We start from the raw sequence: 25,885 nt of genomic DNA on the forward strand, positions 1-25,885 counted from the left end.
TGCCTCAGGCTGCATGGGTTTTCTGCCAGTTATTGTCTTTATGGGGTGCTAATTGTTTTGAAAATTTCATGTACTGTCATTTTGACCAACCTCATATTTGCTTTTGAGACTTTACTGCTCACCCCCAATATACGTCTAATTACAAGATATGAAGTTAATATATATGAATCTTTATTAGCTTTTCCTACATTCTAATAAACGCAAATACAAAGATGTTAAAATAGCAGAAGCTGTTTTAGACAGTAGGTCAGGATGCAGGAAAGTATAGAGGGAACTGTGGTTTTCATGCCTTATCTCTCTCTCCATTAATTTGTTTTGATTTGTTTCACATTAGGTAGCTGTAAGGGTTTTGACTCTGACCAGGCACTGGCATTATGAGCAGACTGATGACAGAGCTATTAATGGGAAACACTGGAAATGTGACATTATTTGAATCCTACAGACATTGTGTTCGATGTTGGCCTATGTCCATGAGGCAGAAACATAGAGACGAAACAAGTGATTCTTCCTACAGCATATTTCAGGGAATATTCAGAGTCTGTGGAAAAAGCAACCATGAAAGGTAGTGTATTTGGAGTCCAGCAGCCCACTGAGTCACCCTTTAATTTAAAGGGATTCAAGCATATGAAATTCATACTGGAGAGGATCATGCAGAGGGACTACTGGTAAGGTTTTAATTTCTTCCTCACCTGATATGGATTCACATTTACTCTAAGGTCTTTCTCTCTCATTAAAATCACAATGAAATGAAATTAATTCAAGAATCAATCAGAATTACTCTGTTTTATTTTTTGTTTGTTTGTTGGCTTGTTTTTGTGAACAGAAGGATGGTAGATGTCTGTAGTTAAATGAAGAAGTGTTCATGTGGAGAGCTGTACAGTTTTATATGCCTGTAGTACTACAGTGAATCACCAGTACAGGGCCCACCCAAGAGGTCAGTCCTACCCCTTTACACAGGGATGGGTGCCACCAAGATCCTGTGTCACCCAGATCACTAACTAATCACAGAAAGGTTCTGCTTAGGCAACTAAAGAAAATGAACCAACCTTTGGACCATCCAGCCCAGGTGGGCCTGCAGGACCTCTGGGACCAGCATTTCCCTGCAATGCAGAAGAGGTAGAGGTAAATACTAGTGTTTTGTTCTGTTTTGTTTTGTTTTTGTGTGTTTGCTTGCTTGTTTTTTTTTTTTTTTTTTTTTTTTCTCCCAATCAGGAGGGCAGAGCATGTCAGCATTTGCCCCTCAGTTGGGGCCAATGCTTCAGTATGGCTTCAGACAGATTTGTCAGCACATATCCCTGTGGGTTAACACACAACAATGTCTAACACTGTAGGTGGGTCTTTCCCAGACAAACTACACCTTAGGAAATATTTGTGGTTGTACTGTATATGTCCATTGGTAACAGCCTTGGCCACTACTGAAAACACAAGACCTCAGGTGGAAATCATAACAATAGTACCAGGCAAGGATTAATTACAAGGGAATCTCCTTTCTGAGTAAGCCTTGAACCTCTCTTGCTGGGACCCCCATGGTACAGTATGGTCAAGATGATGATTAATTAGAATAAAGACTTTCTCCATGTGTTTTTTTACAGGAGCGACTGTTTTCCTGGGAGAGTAAGGACTGTATTTTCCTCTCCCAAATTCCTCCTTGCAGTTCAAATGGGATGCATCAGTGGATAGATGGGCCAAATTCTCAGTTAGACCTCAAACTTTTTCATTCGCTTACATCCACTTAATAGAAGCATAGAGATCCACTAGCATGATGGATGGAGGAAAACTGAAACTGAGAACATTAGAAGAGCCTTTGATATGAGATATGAATAATACAGGATCTCTGGATAGTAGAGAATCATTACTTTTCCTCTCACCCTGTTCTGACAGTCTACTGAAAAGCTTAAGGGATTAATTTCAATATGTGTTATTTATTAAAAATCCTTAACCCCCTTCCTTTATTTCAAGACCTCTGCAAAATTTGTGTCTCTTAAACTGCAGCTACTTGTAACACTTCCCCTCAGATATCCTTGTAACCACAGAAAATCCACATAATGATCATGGACCTACCAGCAGTGGACTCTGCTCACTGCTCAGCACTGCTCTCTATTTCCTTCTTACACACCACTGCTATTTCTCCTTCTGAACTACAAGCACAACCTATGCCTGCTAGGTTACGGGTTGGACCAGATGATCTTTGAGATTTTTTCCAACCTGAATGATTCTATGATTTGGTATCTCCCACAGAGTAAATGGTGGGCAGGAAAAAAGTTACTTTGCAGCTCTTAAATTTCTTAGTGTTCTAGGACCCAGCAGGTCCAGAGCTGTAAGCTCTGAATTACAGAATTGTGGAACACTTCAACCACTTCAGCTCCCATGCATTTTACGAGGCTCAAAACGTGCCAAAAGGAAAAAAAAAAAAAAAAAGAAAAAAAGAAAAAGAAAAAAAAAAAAAGAAAAGTAAGTGCTACTATTTAGGTCCTTCTAGTACAGAAAAAGCCAAGGATACTTATGTCACCATAAGCAGAGATGGCCTTGGCGTATCTACAGACACAGCAGCAACTGAAATCCAGTCCATTGACTTCACAGATATCTACAACAGATTCAGTACATTGTCACTGAAAAAAAATATATAAACCATGTAAAAATATTGTAAGAAAAAATGGGTTAAACCACATCCAATGAACGACTGTTTCCCTAGCTTTCTTACCATTTTCCCATCCTGGCCATCTCTACCTGGTGGTCCTCGGAGACCTTTATCACCTTTGAAGCCTGGAATGCCTGGTAGTCCTGGTGGGCCAGGAGGGCACTCAGTGCACACATCCTACGAGAAAACATTACTAAATAAATTAGAAACAGACTGAAGACATCCAGTACAACCTGCAGACAGCTAGTATGAATGCAGAAGTGTAAAGCCAGCATAACCTATAGGCCTTTGCATTTTGACCACATTGGGGATGATCTGGATTATTTTAACATACAGAATTGAAGTAAGGTTAGTGTGGAGGACAGCGAGGGTCAGCTGCTGAGATCACACAGGCTCCCATGGGAAGTTTCCTATCATAAATGGGCAACTAACTGATCATGAAAGGTCAAGTAACTGAGGAAATGAGGAGATCAGGCAGCCACAAAGCAACACTACCAAGAAGAGCTTTGTTTTGAAGCTACAAGACTTGTAAGCAGTGACTCTACACCAGTTGGAAAGAGTCGAGTTACTATTAAGGGGACAGACTGCTAGTGAAAACCCCTTTGCAGCACAGTGCCAGAAAGGGTATTCCACAAAGGAAACTATTCAGAAACTAGTCTGGCCAAGGAGAATTCATCTGCTGCAGTTCATGATGACCAAGTGAATATCGCAGTGTCCTGGCCTAATTCTGTCATGGAGAATAACAACCTCTCTCCTTCAAAAAGTCTTTGAAGGATTATCTCTGAAGTCTTCACATTTCTACTACCCTTAAGGAATGAAATACCATGTGGATGACATTTCCATTTCAAAGATAGACTCCCTTCAGCACAAGCGGAGTGAAACCTGGCTACAAGAGAGAGCATAGCCCAGCAGACAGGACTTCAGGTCCGCTTGGTACAGCTCCCAGCTCCATCAGTGATCCACTGTGAAATTGTGGGGGAAAATGTCCTTTTAAACCTCAGTTCCTTCATGCATATTGTTCTACTTAAAAATAAAAAATAAAAAATAAAAAAAAAATAAAAAGAGCTTGAGAGACACCCAGAACAACAGAGCCTTAATTTCATCTGGGATCTTAAGTGCTGCTCTATGTAAACTGCACCAATGTGGAGTAAAAAAGCACCAAACAGAACAAATATGCAGGGTGTACAGGTGCGTTGACCTAATCAACATAATCAAAGGATGAAAACATAGGAATATCATAATGACATCCCATACTCCACAAGCACTCCGTTGCTATTGTCCTGATCAGAAATCCTAAACATTGCAATACAGTGAATTCTCCAGAAAAATACTCAGAGAAAGAGAGCTCTTCAACGAAGGTATTTCACAGCAGCAATCTTAAAAGGGTCTTTTTAATAGAGTTAGTAAAAAAAAAAATAAATAAAATAAAATAAAGTTTCTTTTAATCAATAAGAAAGGATTTTGTGCTATTTCCCAAGCCTGCTTAAAAATCCCCCAACTCAGCCCATGTAAATCTTTAAAGATTTTGCAGTCAGCATCTATCAAGTACTGACTCATTTCCCAGGCAACGATCTACATGGAGAGTAAAAGCAGACAGACAGATGGCCCCTTTTGAAACACGAGTGAAGCTGGGGTTAATTACCTGCATACTCTTAGGTGCGCCATGCAAATTGACTTCACACCCACAGTTCAAACCTACTCTAGTCACTGTTGCAGGTGTACATGAAACATCAGCCATTTGATTACAGTGATTTCCATTTCCTGCTTTAGGTAATACTTCTTGACAGTATTTATTTCTCTGTGGAGGTATAGGCCTGTCAAAGAGCTGGAAAAGTCTCAGAGCATTTGCAACACACACCACATTACAAATGTCTTTGTAGGCCACGTCACTACTGGGGATTGTCAGAAAGCACTGGATTTTGATCTCCAACACATTCTTGTGTGTCCCAACAGCAATGCAAGCAATTTTCAAGGAATTTTCAACCTCTGGCAGAGTGTTTTAAGGAACTTAAAACTCTGACACTCCATCACAGGAGGTTAGTCAGGTTTGAACCAAGCATAAACCCCCACCATGCTCAAAAGCTGATTACCTTTACTAAGAGATTGATGTCCTCTGGAGAGAGCAGGGGTGGGGAACCCTGTGGAATGAGAAATTAATTATCTCAGGCAATTTTAAAAGGCACCAAAGTAAGAAATTTTCCTGAATGTGCCTAAGGCCTGGTTTCAATTTGGGCCAAGACCATACATGCTCCTTTACATTATCAATATACTTCACCATGTCTGAGATGAGTTGAGCTCTTTGCATTCTTGCTCGTGTCCTTGCATATTGTACTGCAGAGTAGTGTTAAAAAATTGGCTTTAAAATTTTGTCTTTTATTTGCATGCAGGCCATCCAGTTATTTACATACTGTTCAAAAACCATCACAGATATTTTCACCTTAACACTTTAATGGTTTTTAGTATTTTTCCTGAGAAGAGCATTAAGGAAAAAGCACTGAACTGCACTTGAGGTGACATATACAGGTGCAAACTGAGATAAAACAGAGAACAGAACAACAGTAGGACATCTTTTGGGGGTGTAACATAGAAGTGAAGTTACGTACTGGTTTTCCAGGAGGTCCTCTTTCCCCTGGATTTCCAGGTAGACCCTACAAATCAAGAGAAAAACAAATCTTGAAAGTATCACACACTAACCCCCTGGTTGCTCCCACACTCTGCTGACTGCTCTGGGCTAACATACATTACTGCTTTCTGCCACCAAGCACCACTGCTCTTTGAATGTGGCACACAGTCAAATCTTTTAACTACTTACAACTTTAAAAGTGTTCTCTCTCCTTCTTCTTTTTTTTTTTTTTTTCCACTTCTTAATCACTTTTTTTGCACTTCATCCTAAATCTCACTTATCTACAGTATGACCAGGTGAAGTTCATCTGAGCCACACAACAACTGAAATTGCTTTGGCATGTCTTCTGGTCCCAGGAAACACTACGAACAGCAGTAGTGTGAAGGATGAAGCTTTAAATCCCTGAAGACAGTTGTAAAATGAAAAACTGTGGCCCTTCTTTGCATGTACCTTGCAAACATGTCCTTGTACCCAAAATAGCAGTAAACCTTTTATTTTATCTTTTCCTCCACATCTTTTAAAATAGAACTATAGAATAACCAGAATTGGAAGGGACCCACAAGGATCATACTATCCATTGCGTGGCTTCACACAGGACCACCCAAAAATCAGACCATGTATCTGAGAGTGTTGTCCAAACACTTCTTGAAATCTAGCAGGCTCAGTGCCTTGACCACTGCCCTGGGGAGCCTGTCCCAGTGCCCAACCACCTGTGTGTGCAGAAAATTTTCCTAATCCCCAGCCTGACCCTCCCCTGTCCCAGCTCCATGCCGTTCCCTCAGGTACTGTCACTGTCCCCAGAGAGCAGAGCTCATCACCTGCCCCTCCGCTCTGCCTTGGATGGGGAGAGTATTTTTGTCGGTTTTCATGACAAAGATAAAGAAATGAACAGCACCCTTACAATTTAAGATGCAAGAAATCATGGTTTGGAAGAGGACTCCCAATGGGAATCTCCTTCTTGCAATTAGCAAGTCATTAATTTGTTAAACAAACAACTTTTTTTTTTTTTTTTTTGGAATCTTAGCATAAAAATAATACTCATATGGGGAACTGAATCTCTTGAACAGGACAGTTGGTCATCGTCCAGATAGCGACAGAAATTTGCAGTGGCATTTTCAGTTGGACTGGGTGAGATTTCCCAAAATCATTCTCAGCTAGATTCCTCTATCAAGCTACTACGTAACCACTCCAGCACATCCAAGATCCACTGCTGTTGATTATCTTAAACTACATACAAAATACCTTCTAACTATTTTAACGTCATACAAAAAAGTTTGTCCTACATTACCACTATTGCACTTGCAGAACAGTTTCCACTGACTACTTAAAAGTATCTCAGCTTTGCTCAGTTTGGTTGCTTCTGCAATAGCACCCACCTGGGAAGGTCTCTGGGACAGTGCCAGATTCCTCACCCAGGACGTTAATCAACAGCAGTAGTGCCTATTAATCGGCCTAAACTCTTCAGGGGCTGTCTAGGGAATCGTCCGAGACTACCCAAAATTTTCACCTGGAAAGCTGCTTTAATAATTAGTCAAATGCTTTATCAGGAAGGGGATTAGGAATTATGTCCATCACCTTGTCTTGAGTTGGTCCACTGTCTCCCATCAGTCCATTGTAGTATTTATGCAGGCAACCAGATGGGAAGTTCTTGGGCTGCCTGGGGAATTAATGACTTAAGTGCACTGGGTAAGCACACAGGCACAGTTGTGATACTCTGCTGCACTATCGTTACAGCTATAGGGCAAAACTGAATTTGATCCTTGTATCTCACTCATCATTTAAATTCTCTACCCCTTATCAGAGGAAAGAGAAAATGGGAAACTCTTGGTTGCACTTTTCCTATGTCTACATTAAACACCTCTGAGCAAGCAACAACCACTCAGTTACCTTGAATTTCTAAGAGATGAATGGTAAATATAAACTGATGTGGAGCCAAAGTGGAACTGAAGTGGTATTGAAGTCCATGAATGAAAAGATGGCTTCTTGAGGAACTAAACCCTCCACATGTAAGAATCAAGAGAAGGTAAGGTGTAAAGGAGATTGTCGGTTCATAATTCCCCACAAATTCTGGGGAACTAAGGAAATATGAGACAACTTTACAACTGTTTTCAAGTTTTGCTGTTTCTACAGAGCAGCTTTGTGGTTGTTATAAGATTGTGGGATGATCACAAAGTTCCTTTTGTTCCACAATCACTAATCTTCAGGCCATGCTTTTGACATCCTCTTCAACTGCTTCTCAAATTGGGAAGAGGATTGCCTAAATACCAGCTGTGCTGACCTTATATTCCCAGATCTGCTTTGTTCGGGAAGGCTCACACAGCACTTACTTTAAGGAGTTCAACAGAAAGCGAAGACTTTAGCTACGAGAATTATCCTGGATCAGAAAGCAACATAGAAAAGCCAATATAGAAATGTGTTTTATGCTATTAAAGTAGCTATAAAATAACTATTTCTACCACCAGGCCCACTGACAACCTTTTGCTTAGGCATCTAAGTATGACATGGTACTAGAGGTAGAATTTGAGCATTTAAGGAAGTTTTATTTAAAGAAGAGCAAAGGAAGATACTTTTTTGTTATGAGAAAAGAAACATGAGAAGAGAGCAATTAAAACTGAAATCCTTGGAAATATTTAAGCATAGCTGTGATATCCACATGACATCAGAATGCCTTGAGACAAAGAGATGAACCTATTTTCTTGAAAGCTGTAAGATGTGGAGTGGTAATGTCTTTTAACAGGATGCAAGTAAGCCAGGAGGAGAAATTAAGCTATGTGCCATGGCTGCCAAATCTGAAAACTACAGTATCCCCAGGAAAAGCCAAGGAGTTGAAAGGTACAAGACTGTAAAAACAGAGTCTACATTGAAGAAAGCTTGTCTGAGCTGAAAGGAACAAATTAGACATAGGACACGGGCACTTCAGCATGTTGCATTATTGCAGAACATGCAATGGAAATCAGAGTCCAAAGCAGAGAAAAGACTGCTGAGCTATTCAGGCCTGGAGTTAGAAAAGGCTGACAGTCCATAGCAAGCTGCAAACATCACTCAGAGCTGGCAGAAAATGGTAGAAGGAAGGCATGGAGTATAACTGGAGTATAACTGCACCTGACAAGCTGACTATCAGGGGTGGAAACTGGAAAAGAGAAAGAGAACAGGAGGACTCTAAAGAGTCTACCCCAAAAAACTACTTGGCTCTGAAAAACAGAACTGCTAATGTGATGCAAGAACATGCAGACTCAAAGAAACACCACTATTTGGAATGCTCACAAAGTTCAACCATTTTCAGGAGTTCACATCCAACAGTGGCTGATACAGATTAGAATAACAAATACCAGTGGCACAGCAGTGCAGGAAAAAGCAGACACCAATGAGGAGGTGTGATGCACAGGATCCAGAGTACTCAACTGGCCTGCAAAATCTGACACACACAAATGGGCCCAAACTGAGAATGGGTGGAAGCTGTGTAAATGACACACTGAAAAATGATGCTTGGGCAAATGATGCATGTGAAAATAAAAGAAAGAGAAAAATTATAAGGAAGCCAGCCACAGTAAAATTGAAGGCTTATGGTGGGGAAGTACTATTTCAAGATAGAAAATTAAGCACAAAATGCAATAACTTAAAAGTGTTCTAATCTCCATGAATAAAAACACAAAAGGGGGGTTAATAAATTTATGTTGATTTGGGGTTCATAGATTCTAAACCAAACACAAGAATTCCTTGGAAATGGCCTTCTATCCACATGGGAAAACCAAGCACAGACCAGAAAACTCTGCTTTTCAGATCCGATGGCAATAATGTATGCATACACAAAGTTTTTGTAATTACACAAATAAATGCAGGGGAAGATTAGCTTCCCAGTAATATTGGAATGTAGTTATCAGTAATAATTAACATAATTAAAAAGTGATTAATTCAGTGTTTATGTTAATTAAAATTATCATAATCAAAGTACAGTAAGACCCTATTAAACAGGTGCCGTCACTGTTAATAGCAGGACAAGAGAATTTGTCATTCATACTGTATTTTAATCTAAAGGAGCTAAGTAGGTATGTTGGACGGAAACATTTTCTCTCCCAGCAGACAGGCAGAGGAGAGTGGATGCTTCCAGATAAATGCGTAAATTATTTTCTGCAGTTCTCAGAGCATAAGACAAAGCTGGCCAATTTCTCTGAAGAAGGTACTTAAGGCTAGGCTTTTTTAATGGTTGATATAGGAATACTGCCAGCTTAAAATGTGCTTTTTTTCAAAAGCAAGTAAAATTAATATTTGAAGTAATAGAAGGAATGAAATTAGGCATATAGTAGTCCTTTTATTGAGCAAAGTAGTCCAACCATAGGGAACAACAAAGAACATAAAAAGCCTGCATTTTTCAGGCTTTAAGAATTGAGGCTTTAGTTAACCAGGAAAAAAATTAAGAGAGGAGGAAACAATGTATATGGGCCAAAGAAGCCATAAAAAAATTAAGCAGCAGATCCTTCTGTTCCTGCTTTGTCCCAGAAGAAGAAACTGTGGAGGGATTTATGGACATAGTGGACTCTGGAGAATAGTTCATACAAATAAACACCAAGCCTTATACTAAGAGTAGCAGAACAAAGCCAAACCATAACTGTAAATGTGGCAAGGATTTTCAAAACCTAAGTTTTAATAAAGCAACATACTGTCCTGAGAACTCTTGATATTTGATCAAGTTGCCAACAGATGTTTCAAAAGATAACGTTGGGCAGTGCTATTGTAAAAATATAAGGCACATGCTTTTAGGGCAATAGAAAGATGCGAAGATGCAGTTATATGAAAAACAAACAAACAAACAACCTTTTCCTGTTGGAGATGATTCTGGTCAAAGCTACTGCAAAGGAAGTATTTACTTTTTCACTTCCCAAAATACAACTGTGAATCTGATTTTACAGCACCAGAGTAAACACCAACATATAGCAGGCACGATTCCAAAAGCTGATGATTCTGCAGCTGGAAAAATAAGGCAGAGAATAGCCTAGTGTATGTAAATGTGATGTAGAAGATTTAGATTTATTCAGTCTCAGAAGAAAAAAAAAACAAAAAACATGGAATACATTTGCAAGGACCACAGCAAAAGACGAGACACTGAGACAAGTTGTTAATGCTGTTGCCACTGAATGGCTTGGGAATTACACAGCAAGTTCATATTAGCAATTCAAATCAGAGCTTTTCTAACCGATGACATACACTATAAAAACAAGAGGATACAAAAATGGCTATGCTTCAAAGGACACAGGAATGCTACATTGATATAGAAATGTGCTAAAGCAGAACCAGAAATCCTTTGTACTAGTCACAAATGAAAGTGCAGATAAAGAAACTGGAAATTCATGATCTTGTCAAACTAGATACCCCTGCTGTTCTACCAGGAAATGTCGGAATGTGCACTGTAGTTACATTTATACATCCTGAAACACAGGTAAAATTGCTTAACAGGTGATCAAGCAGAATACAGAGAGCTCCTAAAAGGCATATTGAATGCAATTAAAACAGTTGTGTAATAGAGGATGCGCTTTATAAGAACCATAAGGAATGTTTCTGCTTGGGTAATTTTCTGCTGGAAAAAGGAGATACTTAAAGACTGTAGTACTGCCTCTTCAAGAGCTGACCAGCCAATGCTGATCTGAGCAGAGACAGAAAGAGACTCAGAAAAGTTGGCTCTGGCACTGTCCTCAGACTCAGTTGTAATAAACCCATCTATTGCATCTCCTGTTTAAAACCTCTTGATGAAAAATTCAAACATCTGAGACAAGGCAGAGAGTTAGAGGGGCAGTCAGAGGCAGGCAGCAAGAGGGTTCAGCTTTCCAGCTGGGAGTCTGCCATATTCCTTTCTATCCCTCAGCACCATGACTCAACCATGGAGATGGCAGGAGTGAGGAAAACGCACTGAGAAGAGGTTAAAGTGTCATCTCTCAAGCTCAGTAGCAGCAGCAAAATGAGCTCATAAAAAGCTTTTTTAATGGCTGTGGCCCTACACTTATAGAAATATTGCAGGTTACCTACCTCAGAGGCTTCCAAGAAGTTCCTAGAGGGCTCAACTATCGTCCTTTTCCATGGTAGGATCATTCCCTAGTGTATGCTGCCAACCTGGGTCTCTGGTGTCATTTTAAACTAATAGTTCAGTGGTAAAGTCCACCACTTCCCTTGAAAGGTTACTCTGCCTATTTTTTTTCTGAAAATCCTAAAATCCTAAATCCTGAAATCCTAAAACATAACAGCCTCATTTCTCAAACCACCTCCCTTGGACCATCCTGGTAACACCCAGCGACTGTGGTTGAGTATATGCACAAGTTTTATTAGATTCAAGCACTGGCAAGTTTCTTGGGCACTTACACTTTTATTTTACTTACATCCTGGCCAGGAGGACCCTGTGGTCCAGGGACACCAGGTACACCACGGGGACCCTGGCAGGGAGAGAACAGAAAAATCCACTAACATGAGCAGTACTTATCAGGTTCTAATTAACTGAAGAAAAGAAATTCTCAACCCAACAGTTATTAGGAAAATAATTAATTAAATAAACAAACAAAAAACTATCAGTTAAACCACTCTAAGAGAGATTAAGAAAAAGAAACAAACCAACAACAACAAACTGATCCCACATTGAACTATCACAGTAACAGTCATTTCTGTGCCTCATGGAGCTTTATGTGTATCACTAAAGTCAAGCCTCACATACCTTGACTGGAAAGGTAATAATGACTCTTTATAGGCAGGCAAGTTTATGAACAGGGAAAAAATATGACTGATGATGGGGCTGTAGAGGAGAAAAGAAGGTCCAGCTCCTCAGTGCCAAATGGGTACACACCAGAATTGGCTATAGCACTGGAAATTAATGCCAGTGAATGAAACCACAGTACACAGCTATTGGCTACACCCCAATGGATTACATCCTTACAAACCATATGTTGAGGAACTAGGTATGTTTGGTGAATACTTAAAGGCAGGGTTTTCTGTAAGACTTAAGCAAGGAAAATGCTTAAAAATGCTTTAATTTAAACCTTTGAGGCCTTGGTTATATCTCATAGCAGTGTGCCTTGAATTATATGCCTTGAAAAAATTTTCTCAGTGAAGGGTTAAAAAAGTGACTCATTCTTTCCACTTGTGGGACTATAGTAACAGGTAAGGAAAAGCTGTCACCAGATCAAGAGTCTAGATAACTCTTGGTCTCACAACCCACTTGAGCAGATAGGTGGTGGTAGTGCCCATGTGAAGTCCCCTTTGGCTAGCTAATACATGACCCTACTTTTCTTGGCCAAACCAAAGCAATAAATTAATCATGCCTTTATGAAATCAATGATGGTAGCACAATTCATTTGCTTGCCCCGTCCCACAAAATCTGGGTGTAGTTAGAAAGACATACTGTACCAATGACCCTTTGTCTCCTGGTGGTCCAACGGGGCCCTGCAAACAGAGAAGATACAGCATTCAGAACACTAGCAGAGCTTAAAATTAACATCTCCTCTTGGCTGGTCAGGGTGGGTCCTGAAGCACAGAGATAAGAATAAGGAGAAAATGAAAAGCAAAAAAAAGGAGCTAGTCTGACAGGCTGCTCAGACAGACACAGTGGTAGTGTGCAATACTCTCAGTGGGATGTTCATGGGGGAGGATCAAAGGCACAGTAAGGGAGAAATTGAGTGGATCATGGGGAAAAAATGGGAGAGAAAAGACAGAAAAAGGGACTAAAGAAGCCAGCTGTACTTTAACATGTCTCTTGTCTGACTGAGCCCTCCACTTCATCACCACAGTCTGTCCTGTATCATCATTAAATCCAATTTGTAACACCCTTCTGAATGGGTGAGCTCACGAATTTGAGCCTGTGGGCCTGAATCTTGCCGAGCTTCAAGTCAGACTAGCTGGTGAATAGGAAGGTGTAGGTGCCAGAAGCTGAGCTGAGAGGCTGTGAACCCAAGGGGCTCACAGGTTGGGGTGTAAGCAGCTGGAGGAGGCTGAGGTGCAGGGCCTGGGCACTGGGTGGACTGGGTGTCCGAGACCTAACGGTGGCCTTCCAACCTGATCGGCCAGAGAGCAGATGCAGGATCAAGACATGCTTAGTCACATTCCTCGGAGTGTTGTTTAGGTGTATGTGGGTGTTGATAAAGGCATCAGTCTGTCTGCACTGGTCTGTTTGTCAGCGTTTGTGTGTTCATGGGCATTGTGTATGCATGTGCCCCTTGGCAATATGGGCTCAGCCTTGCTTCTAGCTGGACCCACGGGCACAGAATCACAGCAGCCTCGTGATCTGCTGGGCTGGGACGGGACCACCTCTCCTGGGTCCCAAAAGCCACCGTGTTCAGCTACTTCTAAAACAAGGAAAAGCATCCCATGGGACCTGTGTGTTCTTTAAATGAGGTCAAAGCACGGAGTCCAGTGGACTTTCATATGCTATTTGTTTGGAGATGCAACTTACCTAGGTGCATAGTACAGTGAGCCCATTAGAAGGTATCCAGTCCTATAGGAACACCGCAGTAGTGATGTGGTACCCATATCCAGCAGAGATGGGTCAATCTGGTATTCCAAATGCATCCCAAACAAGGCTTGACCTCACATCTCTAGTGCTGTGTTTGAATAAATTGGCTCACACTATTACTCCTCTCCCTTTGGTTTCTATTTCAGGCACATTAATTCGCTAATCCTCAAACAGTTCTCCGTGCGAGATGCCTTAATGGTCTGCTAAAGCACAGGCTAAATACTTCATGCTGAACCCATGGTAATATGAAGAGGGAAAGGCAGAGCATGAGCAGCTCCCTGCTACTTTATGCATCATGTTTCCATTAGGGAGCTAGAACATGAGCACGTGAATGCGCTCCATTTCTCCATACAGTTACCTCTTCTGTTTATTGTTCAGCTGGAAAGACCACACCTAATACTCTTTTTAGGGCTCAGTGTTATGCAAATAGTAACATAATACTTCAGCAGACAAAGTAAAAACAAACAAACAAAGAAACATACAAACAAAAAAACCTCTTCTTTGTATACCTTTTATGCAGGGTGTAAAGTCCAATAGAGGTTAAGGGGACAGGAGGAAACAGGGTGAGAACTCCAATTAAAAAGAGTTGCTGGCTCTTAGAAGCTGAAAACATCATACACAGTTCTGTCACGTTGCTAAAAAGGGTAGAGGCTTACACCTTTATTCAGTGTATAAATATGCGTTGAAGCAGCTCCACTGAGATTATTCTATTTTTTAGCAGGACTCAGTCTTTGTGCAAGCCTGATGGATTCAAGGTTATACAGAGCTTTTCAAATTCTGAATCTTTGCACTGGAGCTGCGGTTATGATAAACCTACAGTGAAGAAAATCACCATAATGGTGATTAAATTTATCCTGGAAGCACAACACAGCCCAGAGAAAGCAGTCTAGGAGGTTTCTGGAGAGCGTGGAAGACAGCTTCCTGATGCAGCTGGTTAGTGAACCTACCAGGGGTGGTGCCCTGCTAGACCTTCTCTTCACAAACAGAGAAGGACTGGTGGAGGATGTGATTGTCGGGAGCTGTCTTGGGCAGAGTGACCACGAAATGGTGGAGTTCACTATTCTTGGCGAGGCCAGGAAGGGGACCAGTAAAACCGCTGTATTGGACTTTCGGAGGGCTGACTTTGAGCTGCTCAGGACACTGGTTGGTGGAGTCCCTTGGGATGCAGTTCTGAAGGGCAGAGGAGTCCAGGAAGGCTGGGCGCTCTTCAAGAGGGAAATCTTAATGGCGCAGGAGCGGTCTGTCCCCACGTGCCCAAAGACGAGCTGGCGGGGAAGAAGACCAGCCTGGCTCAACAGAGAATTGTGGCTTGATCTTAGGAGGAAAAAGAGGGTTTATAAGCTTTGGAAAAGTGGGCAGGCCACTAGGGAGGACTTTAAGGATGTAGCGAGGCTGTGCAGGGACAAAATTAGGAAGGCCAAAGCTCATCTGGAGCTCAATCTGGCTACTGCCGTTAAAGATAACAAAAAACGTTTCTATAAATACATCAACACAAAAAGGAGGACTAAGGAGAATCTCCATCTTTTACTGGATGCGGGGGGAAACTTAGTTACAAGAGATGAGGAAAAGGCGGAGGTGCTCAATGCCTTCTTTGCCTCAGTCTTTAGTGGCAATACCGGTTGTTCTCTGGATACTCAGTACCCTGAGCTGGTGGAAGGGGATGGGGAGCAGGATGTGGCCCTCACTATCCATGAAGAACTGTTTGGTGACCTGCTACGGCACTTGGATGTGCACAAGTCGATGGGGCCGGATGGGATCCACCCAAGGGTACTGAGAGAACTGGCAGAGGAGCTGGCCAAGCCACTGTCCATCATTTATCAGCAGTCCTGGCGATCAGGGGAGGTCCCAGTTGACTGGCGGCTAGCAAATGTGACGCCCATCTACAAGAAGGGCCAGAGGGCAGACCCGGGAAACTACAGGCCTGTCAGTTTGACCTCAGTGCCAGGGAAGCTCATGGAGCAGATCCTCCTGAGAGTCATCACGCAGCACTTGCAGGGCAAGCAGGCGATCAGACCCAGTCAGCATGGGTTTATGAAAGGCAGGTCCTGCTTGACGAACCTGATCTCCTTCTATGACAAAGTGACGCGCTGGGTGGATGAGGGAAAGGCTGTGGATGTGGTCTACCTTGACTTCAGCAAGGCTTTTGACACTGTCTCCCACAGCATTCTCCTCAAGAAACTGGCTGCTCTTGGCTTGGACTGGCGCATGCTTCGTTGGGTTAGAAACTGGCTGGATAGCTGGGCCCAAAGAGTCGTGGTGAATGGAGCCAAGTCCAGTTGGAGGCCAGTCACTAGTGGCGTCCCCCAGGGCTCGGTGCTGGGGCCGGTCCTCTTTAATATCTTCATCGATGATCTGGATGAGGGCATTGAGTGCACCCTCAGTAAGTTTGCAGATGACACCAAGTTAGGTGCATGTGTCGATCTGCTTGAGGGTAGGAAAGCTCTGCAGGAGGATCTGGATAGGCTGCACCGATGGGCTGAGGTCAACCGCATGAAGTTCAACAAGGCCAAGTGCCGGGTCCTGCACCTGGGGCGCAATAACCCCAAGCAGAGCTAAAGGCTGGGAGATGAGTGGTTGGAGAGCTGCCAGGCAGAGAAGGACCTGGGAGTGATGGTGGATAGTCGGCTGAATATGAGCCAGCAGTGTGCTCAGGTAGCCAAGAAGGCCAACGGCATCCTGGCTTGTATCAGGAACAGCGTGACCAGCAGGGCTAGGGAGGTGATCGTCCCCCTGTACTCAGCTCTGGTGAGGCCGCACCTCGAGTACTGTGTTCAGTTTTGGGCCCCTTGCTACAAGAAGGACATGGAGGTGCTTGAGCGAGTCCAGAGAAGGGCGACGAAGCTGGTGAGGGGCCTGGGGAACAAGTCCTACGAGGAGCAGCTGAGGGAGCTGGGCTTGTTCAGCCTGGAGAAGAGGAGGCTCAGGGGCGACCTTATCGCTCTCTATAGGTACCTCAAGGGAGGCTGTAGCGAGGTGGGGGTTGGTTTGTTCTCCCACGTGCCTGGTGACAGGACGAGGGGGAATGGGCTTAAGTTGAGCCAGGGGAGTTTTAGGTTAGATGTTAGGAAGAACTTCTTCACTGAAAGGGTTGTGAAGCATTGGAACAGGCTGCCCAGGGAAGTGGTGGAGTCACCATCCCTGGAAGTCTTTAAAAGACGTTTAGATGTAGAGCTTAGGGATATGGTTTAGTGGGGACTGCTAGCGTTAGGTCAGAGGTTGGACTCGATGATCTTGAGGTCTCTTCCAACCTAGAAATTCTGTGATTCTGTGATTCTGTGATTCTGTGAAATATATATATATATTCAGTGAAGCAGATAAAATAAATAAAAAGAAGTCAATCAGGAATATTTTGGTATGTACCAGCACCACCTACTCATCCTCACTGTGGTCAAACAACAATGACATAGTAAAAAAGTAATCCTCTAGTGTGTGAGAAGTGATGTCTATATCTAGAGTCAAGTTCTTAGTCATTTATGTTCGTGGATGTGGATGCTAACAACCTAATGAAGAATGACTTTGGTATCCAGTGTACATCAGGGTGCAGAAGTAAGCTCACCTAACCCTGCACTGAATCTAGAAATCAGTAATTAAAAACTAGCCACAGTTTAGTGACTTTTAAACAAGTCAGATGTTCACTTGCTAATTTATTTTTAATATTAATGACTGAACCTTAAGAAACGCAAGAACATCACAGTTTCTTATATAAATTATAACAAATAACACCCAGAAAATCTTCAGTCGGTGATAACATTGCTGAGGACCATAAAGGCCAGGACATGTTCTTGGTGTCTTATATGTCTGACCCAGACTGCTTTACCATAAATAGTATTCAGAATGGTAAAATCTAATATTAAATGGAGATACATCCCATAAAATTTATCAGCCAGTATCATTCAGCAACATGACTTCTCATTTCAAGGCTATTTCATGTACTAATTAGGAAACTTCTGTCTAGATAACCAGAGCATGAAAACGTTGGCTGTGATGACTGGTACAGTATCATGGCATATTCAAGGGGCTGTGAAAGGATGCAAGGTCTCTGACATCCTCTAGCAATTGCAGCTGGGAATAAAGTTTGATTCCTTCTAGACACATTTTACTTGTGCATTCAGTGCATAGATGGAGGACTGAGCAGGGAAGCTACAGTCAGAGCACTCCCAAATTCCCCTGATCTCCAGAGGAGTCATGCGTGTCAAATACTGGATTGATGAAAGTCTGGATTTTTATCCCTACGAGATGAAAATCTAGACTTTCTGAGGCCAGTCCCAGGTACATCTCATGGCCTGCTGATGATGGTAGAACTTCAACAACAACAGCTGGAGGAGAGGGCAGAGCTGGATGAGGTGCATAACTAAATCTTTGTGGGGAATTATGGGGCTCTCTTATGATGGCTCTCTTATAACGCAGCATTTTAACTAACCTGATTTGTTATTTCCCTATCAGATGTGGACATATCTGCCACATTCATCCCTCCTAATGGGGTGACAGGAGGGTTACATCTTCTGCTGGCTCAGCACAGATGTTGGCTCACATCCAGAGCCAGCGTGTCAAGATGCTGTGGAAAAGTCACAAGTAACGGTCAGTGATATCAATCACTCTGATAGCACTTTTCTGCCTTTCTCTTTCAACTAAAACGGAATGCATCGAGAGCCCTCACAACAGACATCTGAGCCATGGATGGCAGCCTCTGGGACACTTTGCAGTTTTGCATCTTCTGGGGATAAAATGCTCTTGGCAGAGGCGAGCACAGAGAACCCATTCTCCAGATGGCAATGAGTTAGGTTTTTATCTTGTCACAAGCTACAGCAGCACCTGCTACTTACAGGGGGTCCAGCCAGTCCGATTCCTGGCACACCTCTGTCTCCTGGCTGTCCAGGGAGGCCAGGAGCTCCCCTCTCACCCTGAAATGAAGGCAGAAGTTATACATTTTGTGCACGGTTGAGAAAATGTGCCAAAATGCAAGAAGGTTTTACAAAAGAACATAATATTGTTACATCCTGACCTGATCCTGCCCACCAAGGAATGGGATCAGGTTATGTCAGGACAGAGATACAAAACAGTTTCTGTAACGTCATGCCAGGAAAAGTGCCTCCCTCCTTGAGAGGGGCACCAGCCCACCTCCATGAGCACTCACACCATGTCAGCACGTACCACATCACATAACTGAGCAGGAACGCAGCTTCTACAAGTATTTTAATTTATTTTAGTGCACAGCATCCGATTTCCAGCAGTATTCCCATATGCTACAGTGGCTGATACACTGCAGTAAATTGAGAACTTCAGATTTTTGTTGAACAGCGCATCTGCTTTTATGGAGTTTTACATTTGCAATTGCCTGCAGGGTATTAGACACTCTCCTTGGCTTGGGCAAACACTAAGCACCACAGTGTGCTTTTCTTTCTCTGCATTTTTAAGGTAGACAGCTAAACTGCAAACATTGCTAAATAAAGATCATTTATCCAGGGAAGACAGAATTAAAGATGTGTTACATCTTAATATTTTCCTTTACCAACATAGGACTGTTCACAGCAGAATATTAATAATTTTTAAAGCATTTCTACCACTCTCTCTAGGGGACTACACTACAAATGGCGAGATCTCCCTTCCAGAAAACTAAATTTTCTATATTAAAACCTGCAGAGCACAACTACTTGGTGCTGTTTAATGGGCATTGTAGACAGAGAGTTAAGCAAGAATTCAGATACAGTACTTAAATTTAATGTCCGTTCTCTTTTCTTGTTATAGGTAGAAATATCAAATAAGATTTTTATGGATTGTATTGTGGTTATGAGAGTCAGTCTCACGTTGGCAGTAGACTTATAACAATGAGTCTTATTTATGTTATTTATTATTACACTATTTCCAGCTATACAAAAGCTTGATAGAAAAATGGTTACCCATGGATTCTGCCCACCCTGAATTTAGTCTGCAATATCTCCTACTTTATTTCCTTTCTTTCCTTCTTAAACTAATCTTATATTACAAAGAAGCAATACTGTAAGGACAGTGAGAGAAAATGTATTCTGATTAGTTCAAACACTACTGCAGATCCCTTATCTGTTATTTTGTTCAAGAAAATGATTTCAATACAAAAAGTTCAATAGCATTTTCCCATGCACAATTAAGATCCCTACCATCTTGTGTTGATATTGAACAGACTATTTCATTAGATTTCCCACTGTGTTTTTTTTTTTTTTTGAGATTTTTATGTTACTTCTGACTCTGTTATTGTGTCTATGTTCTGAACTGACCAAGGTATATACAACAGAGCATAAATCATTTATACAGAATGCAACAAAATCAAAATAAAATGTTTCATAGCAGTTTGCGTATTTAAAAAATACTGGACCTATATGGATCCAGTTTCATACTGCTATATTCCCACCTCTGTCATTTACAAAATCTGTTTCAATTCATCTTCCAATCCAGATCAATACACAGCCATTTCAAAAAGAATTTCTCATATATGTGATTAAAGACTCATGTAAAATCCAGATGCTTCCAGAAGCAAATGTTTTTGCCGTTTTACTCCTTTCTCTATTTGCTGTGCACTTGTAAGGAAATAAACTTTATTTTCCATTGCAGACATTAACTTAATCAACAAGTTAGTCTGCCTTAGCTACAGTATAGGAAGGCAAACCAGGCCTATTCAGTCTCAATGGAAAATAATTAATTTCCCTTTGAGAGAGGTGAAAGAAATAAATGCTATGGAGGAGTGTTCTTTGATGAGTTGACAGGTGGTCTCAAGAGTAGTTCATCCTTTTGCTATGCAATGTCTCTCTTGTTGCATGGATTAAAGGTCCCCAGTCACGATTTTCCTGAAAAATTGTGCAGCATTTAGCATTTAGTCTGTGTTGAATTTGCATAATACTTGAAGAAATTTTAAATGTGGAAAGTGAACACAGTTAATTCATATCCTAGTATTTGCATCTATAGCGGTATTGGAATAATAAAGAAAGGAATGTCCTAAGTAGTTTTTGAGTGCAAGTTTCACAACCTCTTTTTTCTGGTGAAAAACAGACCATATTTTTCACCACAACTTCTTCTTCAATTTCAGCAATGAAGGGAAGCAATTTGCAATGAACAATAAAGTCCAGTCTTTCTCACCTTATGCCCAAAAGGTCCTGGCAAGCCTGGTGGGCCTCTTTCCCCCTACAGTGACAGAACCAAAACCAAAGAAGCATCATTGTGCAGCCAAAGACAGGAATCTTTGAGACAGTGAAAACAGCAACCACCCCCACCACCACCACCCTCCTTGCTCCACACCATCCTTGTAATATTCTATGGATAACTTGTAAGCAAATTAAATAATCTACTAACTTTATTACAACTAAATGCTTTTAAGGAACTTTCAACAATCTAGGTGTTTTTGTACTGGTCACAAGGACATTTGATCGTTAGTCCTCATGGAGGTCTCCATTTGGAGATGGCCAGCATGACACAGCGAAGAGGGTATAATGTTCAGAAATACATCTGTTCTCTTTGCCTTTTTGCATACAGCACTGGGATCTGCAGCATTTTGCATGACAAGACCTTTCATGTCTTCAGGTAGATGGCCTGTAAGTATCTGTGATTAACCTAATTCTTTACCAAAGTCCACCATTTCACTGCAGAAGCTTTGTTTGTCTAGCCCATACTGAACTACCTGAGACCAGAGCTTGCTAGCAGTACTTACCCGTTCTCCATCTTTACCCTTGCCAGGCAAACCTGGCTCTCCAGCAGGCCCTGGTTCACCAGCAGGCCCTGGTAAACCCACTTTTCCTTCTTTTCCTGGGTCACCCTGTAGAAGACAATCCAACAAACCTGTTAATCACACCCTAAAGACTATTCCTGTCTCAGATCTTTCATTGTGACTAAAAGATGTGCATTTTCTTCTAGACTCATGATCTGAATTTTTCTTGGAATCACAAGGTATCTTCTTTTTGGGAAGCCTTTTCCTACAGGAATATCAAGATATTTGTAATTTTCCTTAAAAAATAAAACAACATTTCAAAATGTTTTGGAACCAACTAGATGAGGGAGCCCTTGATTCATACATGGTGCTGAGATGTATATCAGTATTCTGGAACACAATTTGACTGAAAAAACTGTAATTCATCCTCATTTTAAATCCCATATCCTACATATAGGGTGCCATGTCTCTGATTAATCATTCTTACAATAGCAAACAAAGATTGGGACATTGGCATGATGGGCACTGTGAAAAGTAGTAGTATATTACAAGTCCTTGTCCTCAGAGAGAGCTCATTGCCTAGCTGTAAGATAGGACGTAACAGTTGAGCAAAACAGACATGCAAAGCATCAAGGGTGCACTGAAAAGCTAAACTAATGGTCCAATTATAGCAGTTTATCAGGAAAGCAGAGATCTCAATTTCCTAAGCAACAAAAGGAAGCTTTTCTTCCATCTTGTCGGGTGGTGAGGACAGAAGAAGATCATCATTGTATTAAATGGGTAGCAATGACTTCACTGTATCCAGTTGTATCTCAGTGGTTTTACTAAATTATAAAGCTGAAGAGGGTGAAGTCCTTTTAGCATTTGTAGTAGAGGAGGTCAGGTGAGATGACCCATGAGCCCATGTGTCTTAGTAGTCCATGAACCTATGAAATAATTTCCCATTCAAGTTGTTTCCCTACCAGGTTACTTAAAATGGCCAAGAAAAGAAACAAATCCATGAAAGAACAAGCTCACCTTTTCCCCTTTTTCTCCTTCCTTTCCTGGTAGTCCGGGATCTCCATGCACTCCCTGAAGAGAAAAGAACTTTAAGGATTAAAACTTTTCTTTTTAGGCAATATTTGATACTAAAGAAAATGGATAGACCAGTGTATTCAGTACAGTCTATCTCAAGGATTAGTATCAGTTTTACACTTTCCAGTACAGACAACTAGAGAATCCAGAGAATCAGACAATCCAGAAAACCACAGAAGAACTGTGTACCAAGTGCTTAAAGGAGTTATTTTTTCAGTATAAAAAAGAGCTGAACAGCAGAAGCAGAAATAGAGCTAATCCCGGATTTGTGCATTCTCCTTCTACCAATAACTGTTTCATTCTGTGAAATCCCCAGTAGTTCTTAATCATCACCTCTGTGTCAAAGAAGCCAAAAGTCTCGCAAAACAAAGTCTACATTTCTTTATGGCTAATGTTCTTCAAAGCCACAAACTGGAAAATGTAGCTGTGTTTGTTTTACTTTTTGTTTCAGTTTTTGACCCTTTTCATGTCTTGGCAGATCAAAAAGGTTTCCTTGTCAAAATATAGATGATTATATATGAGCTCCAAATCAAATACTGTAGCTTCCTGACTCACAAAAATATGTGTAAGCTACAGAGTAGTACTCCATTTTAAAATATGAAATGCTGTGGCACCATAAGGTTGGATTGACTTCTATGTGTGGATGCGATAATTATTTTCTTTTATGCACCAGTAAAAATCATTTACAACTCTATTAGATTTTATAGGTAATATATTGGTATTACTAGTAGAGAACTTAGCTTAAAAGAATATGAAATTGACCAAGGTCTTCATTTTGGATATCACCTTCCAGTTTGAAATGATATCACCATATTAATACAATTAAAGGAAATGTGACTTAACAATTAGTAGAAAAGCAATTTAAGATTTCTCAGATTTACCAGCTGACAAACTCTACCTTAAAGAGCCCTCTGTGCTAAACCATTGTGCCTGAATGCTTTATCTTGGGGTCTAAGTGCTGTTTTTCACTTACTCCAGCATAAACTCAGAGAAATCCCAGGCTCTAAATAGAGAATTACACTGGTGGAGCAGGGAGTAGAGTAAGCCTAAAGATTTCTATGCAGACAATAAAAGCTCTATCATGCACAATTTAATAATGGTGATGAGCATGTACTGAGGTAAGGAGGATGCTGTACTGACTTCAAGGCTCTGATTGTAGGATCTAATACTTACATGTTTTCTTAACACAGAATAAGAGCTTACTATGCAATCTTTATATCAAGAAGTCAAGTTTTCAAAAGGAAAGGACAAATGGAAATGAGGCAAAGGAAACAAAACCAGCCAGACAATAAACATCGCAATTTTTCTCTTGAAGAGCTGGCAGCAAAAAATGTTTTTGACAATTTGATGAGGAGTGAAGCAGCTCCATGCCTCCCTCTTGTTACAAATGAATATGAAAATATGTTTAATGGAAACACCATTCCCAGGTGCCACCACATCTTTCAATTCAACCATAAAGAAGTGTAATGAAACACAGCCTTTTGAACCTTATAAAACACCCCATGGGAGGGAAATCTAAACATATTAAATAAAGAAATCAGGGCACAGATGGGAAAACAAATACACCAGCACATACGTACCACATTTCCTGGCAATCCTCTTGGACCTGGGGGCCCTGCTGGTCCAGTCGCACCCTGTTTTAAGAAAATCAAATGCAAGTGCATATGTAATTCACAGCTTGTACTATCACAGGAACAAGATGTTCCAAGTGAGATTGTAGTTCATGTCAGACAAGGTGTTGTACAAGCACAAAACAAAAAATGGTGCTTTTGTGAAACACTTTGTAGTGTAAAGAAGCATGAAGCAATACAAAATGGATGAAGACTCTCCAAGGGAGCTTAAATTACCCACCATCAAAATAAATCCTAAATCTCACTGAGATACGGGAAGAAAGGTCTGAGACCAAAACATCAAAAGAACAGAGGAAAGTATGTTGATACATCATTAAAATAAAAATCTAGGCCAACAAAATATGCTATGTTGACAATTCTACCTTTCTCTACACAGAGGAGCAAAACCTGAAAATACCCATTCCCACTACATAGACAAACAGCAGAAACCATTCAGACTGTTGTCGTTCTGAATTACAGGCACTTTTGTCTTCAAGTGAAAGCTATTTGGGATGAAAGAGCCCATGTATGTCCCCAGTCATGTACAGGGGACACAGGAGCATGTATGCTTTTGGATTTTTTGTCCCCATAGAGATGTATGTTTTGGGGTTACCAGGCTATAGTTGGACATTTTCCTCTAGACTTGATAGCACCAGGTCAGAGTCATTATCTCTGGAATCCTTCATCAGCCTGCAGTAGTCAGGGTTCACCTGCTGCCACAGCTTCACAAGGAAAAGAATATCTATTAGTATTCCTAAGCCATTCATGGTAAAAACAGACAGGCTATCTAAAAACATCTGCATCAGCAAAGTGAAATAATCTGTCTGACCTGGAGCATAGAAACTCTTTCTATCAGAAGAGCTGGTTAGCAACATCTTGCAGATACTAGATACAGGACAGGGCAAACAGTGGAATATGGTGAAGCTCTTCCAGAGCACAGCTCTTCAGAAAGTGAATGACCGTCTGTTTGTCTGGCTCACTAAAAGAGAACTAAAAGTTTCCTCATTTCTGTGTTGTTCGCAGTCACTGGTCTATAAGCCAAAATAAATGTGTAGAGCAGTGGCAGTCTATGAAAGAATGGCAAACAAACAGATGCTTACATATGCCTGTACTTGCACATCATTCATGTCCTCCAAGGCACCAGGCAATACTAAGAAATAAAACCAATGAATTTTTTGGGGGATAACTGGACACTTTTTAACTTTTTTCCCCACAAAGTTTAAGGAGTCCTTCAACTGAGAGTGACAGAATGCTAGGGACAGGCAATTCAGAGTTCAGGGTCAAAGCACTGCTAAATACAACATCTGAGCACAAACCCAAGAAGGAAAACCATAAACACAAAGATACAAGAAAGAATTTCAAAGCTCTAGGACACTTTGCTTGGATTTCCTATGGCTTCCTTCTCCCAGATACAAACATCATCTCGCCCAGTCACTGCTTGAAATAGTTCTTCAGTCTTCCTTCTCTGCTTAAAAAGAAAGTACGTGGTCTTTTATTCAGCCACAAAGGGCTTATACACTGCCACAATAATAAAATAGGACTTGAATTCTTCACTGTTCTTTCAGAGAATAGCAGCACTCCCTACAACACATGCCTTGAAAAGTGGTATGTGATGATTCCTATGGTGCTGAGGCTTTATTAAAGAAAGCAGAATTGACTAAGAAGCCTAAAACCAACTGTGATCAAAAGCTAATTCTGGCTGCTGATGCAAAGCTCACTCCGTGCGCAAGCTGGCTGCCTGGGCTTGACTGATATCACAGTGAAGTAGCAAGCTCAGCCCCAC

The 25,885-nt window shown here is 41.2% G+C and overlaps 1 protein-coding gene across 1 annotated transcript in view; it reads right to left on the reverse strand.

Moving 5' to 3' along the window:
• The window catches only part of COL22A1 (collagen type XXII alpha 1 chain), a gene marked incomplete at both ends in the record, with an annotated part of 202,631 nt that overhangs the window by 22,261 nt on the left and 154,485 nt on the right, over positions 1-25,885 (reverse strand). The window contains 11 exons of the mRNA XM_084281700.1: positions 1,047-1,100; positions 2,702-2,815; positions 4,729-4,776; positions 5,242-5,286; positions 11,627-11,680; positions 12,645-12,680; positions 18,570-18,647; positions 20,854-20,898; positions 21,422-21,526; positions 22,436-22,489; positions 24,073-24,126. Of these exons, the coding sequence (XP_084137826.1) occupies positions 1,047-1,100; positions 2,702-2,815; positions 4,729-4,776; positions 5,242-5,286; positions 11,627-11,680; positions 12,645-12,680; positions 18,570-18,647; positions 20,854-20,898; positions 21,422-21,526; positions 22,436-22,489; positions 24,073-24,126 (687 nt within the window). The remainder of the gene's footprint in view (positions 1-1,046; positions 1,101-2,701; positions 2,816-4,728; positions 4,777-5,241; positions 5,287-11,626; positions 11,681-12,644; positions 12,681-18,569; positions 18,648-20,853; positions 20,899-21,421; positions 21,527-22,435; positions 22,490-24,072; positions 24,127-25,885) is intronic.

The sequence above is a fragment of the Netta rufina genome (assembly GCF_964035555.1).
Source record: "Netta rufina genome assembly, chromosome: 2".
NCBI lineage: Eukaryota > Metazoa > Chordata > Aves > Anseriformes > Anatidae > Netta > Netta rufina.